Below are 15,398 nucleotides of genomic sequence, written 5' to 3'. Positions count from 1 at the left end.
TCTTTTCCACTTGGGGAACATTTCCCTCATTGAAAGCTCTGACCTGGCAGGTCCTTCCGTTGCTGGAGCTCCGCCGTTCCATCAGAGTATGTTCCTTTCTTACTCTCACTGCTCTGGGAATCCTTCGAGAGGAGACAGCATATCTTTTCTTTGTATCGCTGGGCACTTCCTCGTGTGGTTGACACCTAGCGTGTCTTGTTGAATAAACTGGCACGATGAACTGGAGTTCTGTGGCTCCTTGTCTTTCTGTTGATGATTTGTCCTGCTTCCATGGCTGAAGAATATTAACTTTTTCAGGTGAGGGTATTAACCCCTTCTGGGCCATAGTATGTGTATAACAGTTCTAATCTGGACACACGTATTTAGTTAGTTTTGTTGTGCCCAGTGTGTCTCAGCACCCAGCATGGTGTCGACAGGAACACTTACGGCACTGATCTCAGTCAGTTTTCTGGTGTACTTTTCTCCTCTCAGCATTGGCATTTTTTGTGATCTTTGTAAACGTGGATTCTGTAGTTTCGTTCGAGCGGTTGGCAGTGACATTAGGCAATCAGAGATAACACCAGGGCACTGTGACAGGCACTGGAGGTCTCAGTCCAGGAGGACATTGATGTATTAGTCCCCACTCTGTGTAGGCTGCAAATCCATCCCAGGCTGTCATGTATGTAGGCAGACCTCAAGATATTTTGATAAATGTCTCTGTTAAAGCATAGCTGCAGAACATCCATCACAGCCCCTCTTCTATTAAATTATGAAACGCAACCCCCTTTTTTTCTGTGCACCCATGTTGGCTTCCAGAACCAGAGATTCTGTTTGCTGTTTCTCACAGATAGGTTATGTTTGAAAATGTTGTTAGCATTTTTGTCTCACACTTACATGTGTCTCTTTTTACTCCTTTTAGTTTGTGTTATTTTACAAATAATGCTCTAAGATATGGGCATGTTGGTATGTGTATAAAAATATTTATTTTATGATGGAAATTTTCTGTGATTAGGATTGTCAGTCAGCAAGTACACATTTTCTCCCCCTTTTTTCCATTTCTCTCTCTCTCTCTCTCTCTCTCTCTCTCTCTCTCTCTGTGTGTGTGTGTGTGTGTGTGTGTGAGTGTGTGTGTGTGTGTGTGTTTGTGGAAGTTCAAGCTTGATGGTAGGAATCATCCTCAGTCATTCTTCTACATTACTGACTGAGCCCTGTCTCAATCAAACCTATTTAACATGACTCATACAGGTTCAGTCCTACAATCCTGACTACAAGCCCTGAGGGAATAAAGAAAGGACAGAGACACAGACATGGGTACAAGAAAGCCAGGATCAGATAGTGTTGCCTTCCCTCAGATGGACGGCACCAATAACCCCTGGTCACCCAAACCTCAGCATGTGTATTAGGTCCAGCGTGAGAGAAGGGTCAGCTCACAGCAAGTCCCCTTAGGTGCCATCCCCATGGGGCTGAGGCTTTGGAATCCTTGGCACGGCAGTGCCCATGTCAACAGAACACATTCACGAAGGGTTTCCTTTGCTCCCTGTACTCGGAGATTACCACTCTGTCTAGTCTTGCTAGCCTGTCTGCTCTGGGAAATCCCATCTCCACTTGCTTAAGGGAGAAAGCTTGTTTTGGCTTACATTCCAGAGGGATACAGTCTACAATGGCGGGGAAAGCATTGTGTAGCAGGATGATGGAACAGGAAGCTGGCTGGTCGCATTTTCATTTACATACAGGAAGGAGGAAAACAGGAAGTAAAGGGAGGTCATGAACTCTCAAACCCTTTTTTCAGTGAAATGCTTCTCCCACCAAGGAATGCACCTCCTAACTATGACCTCCTCAAATAGTGCCACCAGCTGTGGACTCTGTGCTCAAACAGATGGGCCTGTGGGGGTGACAGTTCTCACACCACCACAAACAGTAACTGTGGTGTTTAGATTCAGGTGCCCAAATGAAGCTTGGGATGTTTAAGGTTCTGAAGGTCCAAGCTCTGTACAAATCACACTGGCTATTTAGAACCTCTAAGGGTGACATTCTTGGTTGGACGTTTTGGCAAAGACATTTTTGTAAGAAAGGCAGGTCAATAGCCCTAGGATAAACACGTAGGATTGTTGTTTTGGTGTGATGGACTGAAAGCCAGGGAGTTGTGGGCCATCAACTGCTGTGACACACTGCCCCAAGGACACCCTAGATAAGAGTAATTTTTGTCTTTCGACAGGATTTTTGTGAAGGGGCTTTACTGTGTAGCTCACGTTGGTTTCAAATTCACAACAAATCTATTTCCACAACCATCCTAGTGCTGGGATTACAGGTTTGTGCCCAGAGTACCTAGCAAGAGGTTTTGTTTGGGAATCTTCTATGCCTCTACAGCAGCACTTCTCAACCTATGGGTCACAACTCCTTCAAAGGTCGAAGGACCTTGTCCCAGGGCTCACCTAGGACCATGGGAAACACAGACATTTGCATTACAACTCACAACAGTAGCAAAATTACAGTTATGAAGTAGCAACGAAAGTAATTTTATGGTTAGGTGTCCCCACAGCGTGAGGAATTGTATTAAAGGGTTGTAGCAACAGGAAGAAACTTTGCACGCTACAGATCTAGTTAGCCACATTTTATCCTAGTATTAAAGGCAACTTTAGATGTCTGTAGATGTAGCTGCTGTGTATTTTGGTACCATTAAGGTTTTTTTTTGTTTGTTTGTTTTTTTGTTTTTTTGTTTTTGTGTTTTTTTTTTTTTTTTGATGTTGAGCATTTGACTTCCCTTCTGTTTATGGTTCTCTTTTAGTTGGCTTACCACACTGTTAACAATCAGATTCCTAGACGGGAGGGAACTTGAATTACAAGAACAAACCCTGGTCATCCAGATGGCTCAGCGGTTAAAGGCTTTTTGCCAAGCCCGATGACCCAAAATTTGATCTTTGAGACCCATGTGGTAGAAAGAGAGAACTAGCTCCCACAAGCTATACTCTCAGGTCCACATGTGTGCAGTGGCATTCATTTGAGACTCCACTTCATCCTCTCTCCCCACCCCACCCCCCGATCCGCACACACAAAATAAATAAACATTAATAAAAACATTACAAACACTAAATCCTCATGGCGAGTCTGCTCTCCCTGTTGCCTCAGCTGCAGCTTGTAGTAGCAAGCATTGCTAACGAGTCCCGCATGGGGAGGCAGTAGATGCAGCTTCCAGATGTAGAATGTGGAGATATGGCTCCTGGTGGTGCTGTGGCAGAGAGCTCTCGTTCATGCCTGGTTTGTCCTGACTGAGTCACAGTTGCAGTCTCCTGGTTTCTGTCCATCTCCAGTGGCCATGGCTCTGATACCAACACTTGGCACCCTCTCATGGGTCAAGTGAAAGCAAGAATGACAGGAAGGGGAGAGGGGGCTTTCATGAGCTATAAAGTGATCGCTGTCTGTCTGTCTGCCTTCCTTAAGAGGTCCAGGTGCCCTGAATAGCACCATAACTGTCTCTGTGTTGATTTCTGTAGATGAGTCAGTTCTGAGATAGGAAAAAGCTGGAAGGTCCACAAGCATGAAATGTCAAGTCACTGGAAGCTATTAGCAAATGAAGTATCTTCTTAAATGATGGCTGGATCTCTTGTGTGTATGCTGTGGCTATGGCTTGTATAGACCTCTCCACCTTTAATTTTTACTTTTTAACAGGCTAAACATATTTCTGACTGGCATGAACCCTTTCTACTTTCACGCGGTCAACGTCATTCTACACTGCCTGGTGACCCTCGTGCTGATGTATACCTGTGATAAAACAGTCTTCAAGAATCGAGGACTGGCATTCGTCACAGCTCTGCTCTTTGCAGTGCACCCGGTCCACACCGAGGCGGTGAGTATAAATGATGCCTTGAAATAATGGCCACTAACAGCCCAAACGATGTCCGTCTGCTATACCAGCTAGGCTGCTCATTAGGTCCACACCCTGTGTAGGTTTACCCTGCACCCCTTCTACTGTACCATGATGTTCTTTGAGTGTTCACATTGGCTCTGCCCAGGATGTAACTGCTTCTTTGCATAGGGGCTAAAGAGTACTCCTGATTTTTTTTTTATTTGAAAAAAAGAAAAAATTAAATCCTGCTTATAGATATCAGGGGATGTTATCCCTGACCTGCTTCATGCCTGTGTTTATGGTATGAAACTGCTTGTGCTGGGGGGAAGGGTCAAGGAAGCTAGACTAATGACGTTCTCCCAAGTTACGAAAAAGGACTTAGTGACTCACTCCATAAGAAGTCTACTTGTTTTGTGTGGGGAAGACTTTGTTCAAGAGGTATTGTTAGTTTAGATCTATGAGCCTCTTTTGAAGGTTTGGTCCATCACGCACCACATGAGATAGCGCCACAAAGCCACTGTGCCATGTCTTAGTAAAAGTAACTGATTTCCTCCGTGTGTTGCTCTGGGCAGGTAACAGCTTTCTGGTAGGGCCATTGACCCCAAGGTTTTCAGAGAATGAAGCCTTCTAGTCAGTGATGGGCACCATGGTTTTCAAACAATGGTCTGTAAAGCCAATGTGGGCACCTGGACACTTCCTTGAAGATCTGCCCAAGAGCATACTTTCAGTGAAGATACCACTTTGGCTCTCTTCTGGAGCCTGCTTTCCTTTGCCCTTCTCTCATTTGGATAAGGAATGCTCACAGATTGTGATCTGACTGTGTTCAGCAGTGCACACTTCTAAGACCCCTGTAAAGGACAGTTGATGTGTTGGTGTTGTGAGGCCTCTGTCAATTAAGGCATCATCACCAGAGAGAAGGGTTTCCTGGCTACCTCTGCCTTTTTCTTTTTTTCTTTTCTCTTCCCCCTCCTCCTCCTCCTCCTCCTCCTCCTCCTCCTCCTCCTCCTCCTCCTCTTCTTCTTCTCCTTCTCCTCCTCCTCCTTCTTCCTCTCTCTCTTTCTCCTTCCTCTCTTTCTCTCTCTTTCTTTCTCTCTTTCTTTCTTTCTTTCTTTCTTTCTTTCTTTCTTTCTTTCTTTCTTTCTTTCTTTCTTTCTTTTTTGATGAAGAATATGACCCAGTGTTAGAAGTACCAGGTGGTACTCTGTGTTGATGTTGAGTCAGAAATGGAATAGTGGCTATGGGGACTCATAGAATGTTTGTTTGAACTGGCATGAGAAGTCTGATTTGATTAAGATGAGAGTAAGGATTAGTCTTGCCAATTTGGTATGTGATGGATGTTTTCCGTGAACAGAATTCTAAATTTCTAAGCCTGAGGTTTGGTGTGTGTGTGTGTGTGTGTGTGTGTGTGTGTGTGTGTGTGTTTGTGTGTTCATATGTGTGTGTTCATGTGTGTATTTGTATGTGTGTGTACGTAGTCTCTCATGTGTATATCATCTACAGGATGTGTATGTACATATATGCGAATGTATATTAGTACTAATGCATGAGGATCTAATGTACATATATATTATATGTGGGGGAAGTGATGGATAAAAATCACTTTATAAACAATTACATCATTAAGATAGTTCTCGTTACTCTTTCTGAGTATGTTAGACTGGGCAAAGTTCCTAAAGGTGGAAGAGTTTGAAGTGTAAGTAACAGTCCTCCAGCATGGCTTAGTGAAGCCGTTTTCCGTACTTCTGTAAAATGATGACAATGAGAGACTGGTTGGCAACTGCTATAAAGACTGAAGTTCCTACATTCTGTCCAAATTAAAGTCAAACCTCGCTAACTTGTCAGATTACAGATCATAAAACATTAGGTGAGACAGTAGTAGTGGTAGTTGCCCCTGACTTTGGAGTTCAAAGCATTTAGCCATGCCTGTAACACACATCCTTCTGTTCTCATCCATGGGAATAGTCTAAAAGGCGGAAACAAGGCTTAGAATTGTGTGGTACACTCTCTTACTCTTCTGAGAAAAGGTAGACCAGCTACACATACTAACGTGTACACATTCATGTTCAGTGTTTAGCTTCTTTCTGCTTTCATCACAATGCGAATTATAACCAGAATACTAATACATAACTAAAATATAATATGTAGAGATTTACAATTGTTCCAGGAAATTTAAAAATAATTAAGGGCAATAGATATAGCCCTGTGTATGAGGTCCTGAGTTCCATGTTTTGCAACACACACACACACACACACACACACACACACACACAAGAATCCATGTGTATTTTCATTACAAAGAGGTAATATGATATGATAAATAAAATATATTTAAACATAGCAGTGCAATGCATCAAGAGGAAATGCTGAAGGTGAGTAACAGTGAAGTGTGTAAGTTCACAGGATGAGAAGACTGGACAGGTTTCCATTGAAAGAAGAGCTCTCTCTAGCAGGTGTGACGGTTAGTGATCTTGTGAAGTAGAGGCATGGAGATCCAGAGTTCAAGGTCATCCCAGGCTACGTAGTGCAGAGTTCCAGGCCAGTCTGACACACGTGAAATGCCATCTCAGTAAACTTAGAAAAAAATTTAAAAAGCCCCCTTGTATTCAGACATAATACAACTGTGGCTGCTTAGGATCTCTTGGGCATAATACAGCTAAATTTTAAAATGCCAGGATTTATGGCGTATGAAAGGGTAGATTCTTTTAGTACTTAAAAGCATTCTGATAAGTTTTATGTATGAACTTAAGTAAATGAGAAATGCCTAACTTTATAATGCTCTTTGTGTGCATAATATGAAGGAAAATAACCAAAGATTTCTGTTCCTGGCAGTGTTGGTCATATAGAATGCTAGGGTGGTGTTATATTTTTGACACATTTGCAAATTAGAGTTGAAGGGCCGCACTGTACTTGGGGACAGTTATTACAGGGAAGATCAACTGAATGTGCAGTTTTAAATCATCAGCAACCTTGAGCAGTGTGATAAGGAGCTGATAGAGGTTAGGTTAGATTCTTAAAAGAAGGAAAGAAAAGCAAATCCTATTAGTAAAATGACCTTTAAAGGGGGGTTTCCAGGGGTCTTGTGCTAATACGAAAATCCTTAGTAACACAATTTAAAGAGGCACAGGTATTGAAGAGCTGGGAGAAGGGTCCTGGGAAGGTGCTTGAATTTGCAAGATGGAGCGCTGTGGAGAAGAGACAAGGAAAGCTGACCCCACCTAACCATTGACACTGTGGAGCAGAATGAAGTCTGCTGTTTAATTATAGATTGAAGTCCGGGCTTCTGGGGAGGAGGACAGAGAGACAGGAGAAACGATGCACTTCACAGACAATTATGATAAATTATTAAACATGCACAGTAAGGCACAGAGGCCTTGGGAAATCTCTCGTCTTCATTAAACAAGACTACGTACACATGGACCATATGTCATGTTATTGCAGGGAGATGGAAAATTTAAATTTGGGTGGAATTTGGTTTAGACGCGTTGATGTGGTTGTTCGTGGGTCAGCGCGTCGATGTGGTTTACTTTGTAAGTGAGGCAGTTAGCAAATAGATCATGAGTCCAGCCTTGTAGGTGCCTGGAGGTCGTAGGGGCCCCCCACAGTTTATATTCACAGAAAGTCCAAGTAAACACACAAATAGATGTGAAAGGAAGACATAGAGGAGAAGAGTTATTCACATTTAAGCTCACAGGGCGTCTTAGTCATATTTTCCAGCAAGCATTTGAAAGCATGCATATGGTGACAGCAGGATCGTGTTCAGCGGGGCAGGGAGTGAAGAGGACCAGACTACCTCATTTAAGCCCTGGAGATTCTTGGGCAGGTTTCCCAATTTTGTATTTCTTTGAAATTTTGTGCTTTTCTGAATTCTGAATCATGAAGGAAAAAAAAAGAAACCAGCAGAATCGGGAAAATCATTGTGATTCTCCTATGAACGTTTACATCTGGTCATCATAGCTATCTCTGGTTTGCAGGACTGAAAGCAAGAGCAGAGGAAGCAGGCACGCAGAGTGGGGAGATTAAACCCAACATGTCTAGAATCAGAACAGGAGGGCTCAGGAGAAAATTGGCTCTGATCTAATCAGCCAGTCTGGCTCCTGGCTGTTCCCACATGTTTCATTCACGTTCCCGGCCACGTCTGAGGCTAATGGAGCTCATTCTGGCAGATAAAGTAAATATTCGTAACTCGACACAGAGTCTACTCATAACAAACCCTGTCAATAGCATTCCTAAAATAACACAATATAACCCGAAGGCAAATGAAGTTCTAATGGTCATTTTCTGTGTGTGGTTTTGTTATCCCGGCTAACAGGTCCACATATCCATTACAGCTCGATGCCCATAACCTGAAAAATCTCAAATTCCACATTCTCCAAAGCCTGACACTTTGAATATTGACGCGGTGTCACAACCGGGTAACTCCTCACCTGCCCTGGTGTGACAGGTCACACAGTTGAAAGGTGGTCATAACTAAAGTGTTGTATAAGGTCACCCTCAGACTTTGTATATAAAGTATATGGAAATACAGATGGATTTTGTGTTCAGTCCTGGGTCCCATCCCCAAGATAATCTCATTGTTTGCACATGAAGATATTCTAAAATCTAGAGAGAGGTGGGAGAGAGAGAGAGAGAGAGAGAGAGAGAGAGAGAGAGAGAGAGACAGACAGACAGACAGACAGACACAGAGACAGAGACTTGCCTGTTTTAAATTCTATTCAGTCATATTCACTAGCACTTTCCAGCATTTTAACCACGTTTTAACACAACACCCCCTGGTGATGAAGGCCGGCACTTCTGGCTGAGGAAGGTGCATACATTTCTACTCACCATGAGTGAGCGGCCCTGTTGCTTTCTTGTATCAGAGCTCTGGCGAGTTCGGCTGCCATTGCTATAGCATCACCCACCTTATCTTCCACCTCTGCTGCTTGGTGTCCTTCAGCAGTCTCACTGCTGACAGCACATGTCAGCCCTGTCCCTACTGCACCCCCCTTCCAGAACCACTGAAGGGTCTTCTACCCTCCAAGAGGAATGCGTGTTACTGCCTCTCCCAGTTCTGCCTGCTTCCTGTTCCCCAGTCTCAAGCTCCTGAAATCTTCTCTGCCTATCTTTAACTCTCAGATTTAGAGCCAGCCCTTCTGTGATGCTTCCTAGATCCGGTAGCCAGAATGAATCCTTTCTCTTTTCTGGCAACAACTGCTCCATGTATCCTATTTAATACCCTCTTCTGACCCCAGCAGGTGTTAAAGTCCCTGAGGCAGGCAATTGCTTTCCAGTTGGCATAGTACCTTCTAGTTCTCGATCCCTGGAACAAGACCACAGTGAACAAACATCGTGACATTGACTAACAGAGCAACAGGAAATGGCCACTGTAGCCAAGCAGTTGATAGGGATGGTCACTTTGTTTTAGATGTTAAACGCTTTGCTCAAAGAGCTCAGCTCAATGAGCATTTACTGTGTCCTTTGTGGTTTGGCCTAGAGAGGAACCTGTTAAGATCAGCACTAACACTGTCACACCCTCTATTAACTTCTGCTAATGGGACTCAACATTATGATGTTATTGTTGAGGTGAACTCTTACTCTATAACCCAGGCTAGTCTTGAACTCATGACCTTCCTGTCTCAGCCTTCCAGTGCTGGGATGATAGATGTGAGTCAGCATGCCCAGCTGGTATATTCTTTATGTGTTTGTGCATTCAGCTGTCATAGTCTTGATCTTTCCAGATTGGTTAAGAGTAAGAAGCAGGAGTTCAAGATGCTTTACAGACAATAGTTATGCCTGCCTAACTTGTGACTGCTGTACTCCACCTTGCTATACCCAGAATCAACTTGTAAGCTTTGCTATTGGTCACATCATTCGTTCTGGGATGGGCATCCTTCTAGGTTTAGCCCAGGACTTCATGACAGGCTAGGTGGGTTGTACCTTCTTGAACTCATGCTGACTTAAATGTTCCAAGACAGCAGTGATCACTAAGCCCATCTGCACCTCACGTGTGACTTGTGCACAGTCATCGCTCAGATAGGGCCTTTTACCTCAGAGCACACTGTCACTGCCTGTGTCCCTGGAGTTAGCTTCTTTAACATAGCTCTCAAGCTCCTTATAGATTAGCCAATTAGTGAACACTGCATGTGGTCCAAGTAGCCATGTCAGATCACAGCTTTCAGCTGCTCTTATGGTTCTCGGTTTGTGTCCAGGCATCTCATAGCGTAGGATGGATGATTTGAAACTTCCCCAATACATAACCTGCTATGAGTCCATATGTATACATAGATTTTATATAGCTGATAGACATGTTAAGCTGGCCAATAAAGTTAAATAAAGATACCATGAAGGTAACTTTTCAAGTGAAAAGACAGTTTCTATGAGCCACACAGAAAATGCTATCCTGGAGTTAAGAGTTCCTCCTTCTCCAAAACCTGCTTGATGCAGTGCCTTCCTGTCACCTCATTGGCAGCTGCAGTCAGGTGTTAACACATGAACTAACTAGTGACTCAGCTGAATTTCAGAAGTCAGAAGCTCTCTTCCACACTGACGTCACTGCCTCTGTACAGTGTGCTTATAACATGGGTTTTGATGGTTCACATTCCCTGAACCTATGGACCCTTGGGTCGTCTCTAATGTGAGTGACAATGTTTTTGTGTGTGAATGATCAGCCTTACTCATGGCCCACGTAAACAGCTCCTGGCCCAGCTCTTCCTTGGAAGTTGTGTTGGTTAGAGTCATCTGTGAAGGAGGAACACACAAGCCAGAGTCATCTGGTTCTAAGGCAAGCCATAAGTAGTCAATTGATGTGGAAGGGCCCAGCACACTGGGTGAGGTGCCACTCTTGGTCTTAGGTGTTATAAGAAAGTAGGCTGAACAGGTCTTGGAGAGCTGAATTTTCCATGGCTTCTATTCCAGTTTCTGCTTGTAGGTTGCAGCCTTGAGTGCTGCTGTGAGGTGAAATAAACCCTTTTCCTCCTCATGTTTCTTTTGGTTGTGGCACTTTAGGTCACAGCGATAGAAAGCAAACTAGAACACAGATATTTTTAAAGCTATGTTCCTATTTCACCTTTACAGTTCTGTATCTTAGATTAAAAAACAAACAAGCAAAAACAAAGGGAAATACACGCACATCTTATGGAACAAAGTAGCATTAGAGCTTGCAAACTATCCCTCTCCTCCCTGCATGACCCTGTATGCCCATTGCAGCCTCCTATACTGCACATGGAAAGCTAGCGTTGAGCCTAAGGCTTACCCTGGCTCTGTTCTTTATCAAGGCTTTGCTGGTTTTAACTTCTGCCGATTTTGTTTTGTCGTTTCTCTCTTCCTCCTCTATATAAAAATATTGTTTGTTTTCTGCAGCAGTTAGAGAGAGTTACATAATTCATGCCCCTTTAAACATCAATAATTCAGTTGTGTATTTCCCAACACAGAGAGCATTATTCATGGTTCTGGTTTCGTCTCTTCTAGTCCTGAAGACTGTCTTTCTGTCAAATGATGTATAAATTTCAATACGATTTGGAGTTTATATTAAAAAGTATATAACATAAAGTTTTGAATATGTTTGAATGCAACTTATAAATGTTATATGAATATACACTCTATGGTGTATAACACAAATATTTCTTAGCAGCATAGTACATTAAAATTTATGCTTTGAAAATAAAAATAATATATTGTATTTAAATAAATAAAATATAATTTAAATGTATGAAATTTAATATGAATATATAATGCACACATACACACATACACACATACATACATACATATATTAGACCTATAAGTTTATAATTTCATATTATAAATTATAAGTAGCAACATAATTAGGAGTCATGATAAAAATCAGGTATAATACAGATATAATAAAGTCTTAATGTACATTGATATGCTATAATTTAGAATATGTATTTACGTTTAATAACATGTACATTTTCATTCTCACAAATGTGATCAGGTTATACATCCTCAGCTACAGTCAGGCCTGCATGGTGTCTTTGTGAGGAGAGATCCCAGTAGACATAATGTTCTGTCTTACAACTCCACAGTGTCTTCACTCTTTTTATTTTCCTGAAAATTAAGTTGGTGAGGAAATGGTTTGAAGTCATGAGGATACCTCGCCTCTCGGATAACTTACATGTCCTAGGTTTGCCTTCTGCTATTCACTGCTTATATTCACTCAGCAGTGCTGAGGATTGAACCTGTGGCCTTGACCTTGCCGGCTGAGTGCTTCAACGCCACCGAGCTGCACCCCCAGCCTGATTGATGTTTCTGATTTCTTGCTCTGCATGACATTTTTGGTTCTGGAAGCAGATGGGCATGTTCTAGCTTCACTGCTCTTACACACACTGACAGGCAGAGCAGAGTCTCCCTCATTCGTTCGTTAGTTTGCTGTTTGTGTTTGTGTAACTTGTAACCTTTGTTACCCATGTGTCTCAATGTACATTGTGGGTTTCTGTGTTTTTAATGGTTTATAATGCATTATGTTCCTTGTTTATTTTAGTCATGTTTTCTCAGGTTTGTTCACTGAGAGCCCCATTAGATTTTTTTTCCTTTCGATTAACTTTTTTTTTTTTTTGAGTGATTTGTGCCCTCACATGAGAAGGTGACCCTGCTGCTCTTGAGTCTCCCCAGGGCTTAGCCTTAGTGTCAGACCCTTTTCCAGGGAGCCAGTGTTTGTCTGAGATGGGTCAGTGGACTACGGGGCATTGACAGACCTGTGAGACTGTACACACATACATCAGTACACACACACACACACCTGTGCACACACATATACACCTATGTGCACACACATATACATCTGTATGCACACATATACATCTGTATACACACACACATACACACACACACACACACACACACACACACACACACACACACGTACTTTCTGGCAACCAGGAGACCCCTCATTGGTAAAGTATTGATTTCACTGCTTTTGTTTTCCCTCCACTCAGCGAATACTCTGTGACCCATCACTACCCCTGTACTCAAGGAATATCACAGTGTCTGACACTCTGTGTTTCATGGTAAAGTTTATTGAGACTCAAATCCAGGCCATTGCACAGTCTAGTCAAGCACTCTACCCCTGAGCTATGCCCACAACCCTTAAAGAATGTTTTAATAAATCAATAACTGAACAAACTTTTATGCTGAGAATTGATCCTCTGGAAGAGAAATTAGAAGTAAGGTTCAGTATGAAAATTCCCACCTCGCATTCCTCCTTTTCTCGTTCTTTAAATGTGGAACGTGTGTAATAATGAGAGGTGGTTGCTCGATAGATTGCCATCCACATACTTTCCGCTATGCTGGTCCCAAAGTCAAATGCACTTCCACAAGATACTGTGACAATAACTTTCCAAGGCTTACAGTCTTCATTGTGTTCACTGTATTCTAGGTGGCTGGCATCGTGGGCAGGGCTGATGTACTAGCATGCCTCCTGTTCCTGCTGGCCTTTCTCTCCTACCACAGGTGAGTGGGGCTAAGTAAACGGCTCTGTGATTTGGTCACATACTGCCGCATGTACACTAAACCCCTGCTTGACCAGAGAGAGGCTCTGGGCTATAACAGGTTCTGTGGGTGTCAGGGATAAAAACCATCTTTTCACCCAGTGTTGAACTGTTGCCTTCCAGCCCCATTCTGAAGCATTTAATATCCTGTGCACGTGTGTGTGTGTGTGTGTGTGTGTGTGTGTGTGTGTGTGTGTGTAAATCTCTACTCGCCCAGTCCCAGGATTACAGGCATGCTGTTCATCTTTTGTTTGTTTGTTTGTGTTTTAATATGTGCTAGGGATTTGTGTACCAGGCGTGTTACCTCCTGAGCGTTTCCCTAACCCTGACATCAGCTTTAAAAGACTACCATGCCCTCACTGGGGATCCAAGTGTTGCTTACCTTTTTCTATAGTTTTACAATAGCCACTCACAGTTATATAACACGGTTGACTAGGAAGTATTGCTTCTTAGCTGTAGTTTGGCACTTTAGAATCCTTCTGTCAAAACACAGGAAACCTCTATCATATTTTATCTTTATCCCCAAAGCGAAGACATTTCAACAGACCCGTGACATGTCCACAGAGAGAATAAGTTAGTAAAATGTGAGTTTGGACAGAGGACTCAGAGCGTCTCCCAAAAGAAGGCAGGTCATGGAGAGATCCTGGCCAAGAATCCATAAACTTGGCCTTTGGATCAAGTCACTGACCTATCACTCACAAAACCCACTTACTTAAGAACACTGTTCTCAACCTGTGGTGCTTAATTAGCAACAACTTCCCTTCTTCCTCTAATACAGCAGTTCTTTGGCACACTGTGGCCCAGATAGCTGAGAGAACAGCCTAAGAGAGGAATTCTTTATTTTGGCTCAAAGTTTGAGTCATGGCTGGTTGGCCTCAAACATTCAGACAGAGCACAAGAACGCATGACAGCAAATACTCAACCTTGTGGCAGACAGGAGAGAAATGAAGCGATTTCAGGTCCAGAGCATGGGATGGCCTCCCAAGACACACGCTCAGTGCCAGTTCTCTGAGCAGGGCCCACCTTCCTCAATTCCTCCATTTTCTACTGGCATTTAGTAGATAGAGAGGAAATATGCACCTGCAGGATGCCCTGCAGGACACAGGACAGGCCTCACAATGAAGAGTTCTCTGGCAGGGAAATGCCAGTGTGGCAGTGGCTGAGGACTCTGGTACAGGAGCCTAGGAGGTGCTGTAGAGGATGGAGTCAGATTAATACAGTATTCATCCTCAAGCCCAAGCCTGATACTGTCCACTACATTCATAATCGTGCACATACCATAATAAAGTCTCTAGTCTCTGGTCTTAGGCTAGAATCAATCTATTGATTAATCTAAAATTTTTTGTTTGGTTATATCCCATCTGTGTGGCTATAAGCCAGATCGTCACGGGTTGGTTGTGTGCGCCCTGCTCACCTTTGGAAGTTTTAGTTCTAGGCCAAGCCCACGGAAGAATGTGTGTTCTACCATCAATTTTGCATGTAATCCTAATTGTTCCAAGATGCAATACACACGAGGAGCTGTCACAATCTAGAAAGAATATTGCCCCTTGCTCCAAGGGAGAGGGAGCTTAGTGGCTCTGCACTTACATGAGGAAATAGTGATGTTTTCTTGGAGTAGTTCTATTTTATTATTTGGAAAAATAACACTGAAAACATCTTGAAATCTGTGTAGGAAACTGTGATTAAAAAATAAAGATTTCTAGGCTTGAATGATGGCTCAGTAGTTAAGAGTATATACTTCTCTGGCAGAGGACCTGATTTGGTTCCCAGAACCCATATTGGGTAGCTCTCAACTGCCTGTAATTCTTGCTTCAGAGGATCTGATGGCCTCACGTGGTCTCTATAGGCAACTGCATTCACATGTGTGCAAAACCACTCACTCTCTCTCTCTCTCTCTCTCTCTCTCTCTCTCTCTCTCTCTCTCTCTCTCACACACACACACACACTTTATCTCTCTCACACATATACACTCTCTCTCACACACACACATACACACACACACTCCTCTCTCTCCCTCTCTCTCTCTATCACACACACATACACACAAACACACACACTCCTCTCTCTTTCACACACACACACTTTCTCTC

General features: G+C 43.0%; 1 protein-coding gene across 5 annotated transcripts in view; it reads left to right on the top strand.

The window, feature by feature from the left end:
- The window catches only part of Tmtc1 (transmembrane O-mannosyltransferase targeting cadherins 1), a 209,708-nt gene that overhangs the window by 14,511 nt on the left and 179,799 nt on the right, over window positions 1-15,398 (top strand). For all 5 annotated transcript variants that reach the window (XM_087658354.1, NM_001431791.1, XM_087658355.1 and 2 more), the window contains 2 exon segments: window positions 3,646-3,823; window positions 13,197-13,270. In XM_087658354.1, coding sequence (XP_087514480.1) covers window positions 3,646-3,823; window positions 13,197-13,270 — 252 coding nt within the window.

This window comes from Rattus norvegicus, chromosome 4, assembly GCF_021556685.1.
Source record: "Rattus norvegicus strain SHRSP/BbbUtx chromosome 4, alternate assembly SHRSP_T2T, whole genome shotgun sequence".
NCBI lineage: Eukaryota > Metazoa > Chordata > Mammalia > Rodentia > Muridae > Rattus > Rattus norvegicus.
Note: the sequence above shows the minus strand (reverse complement) of the source record. Positions and strands in the feature narration are given on the sequence as shown.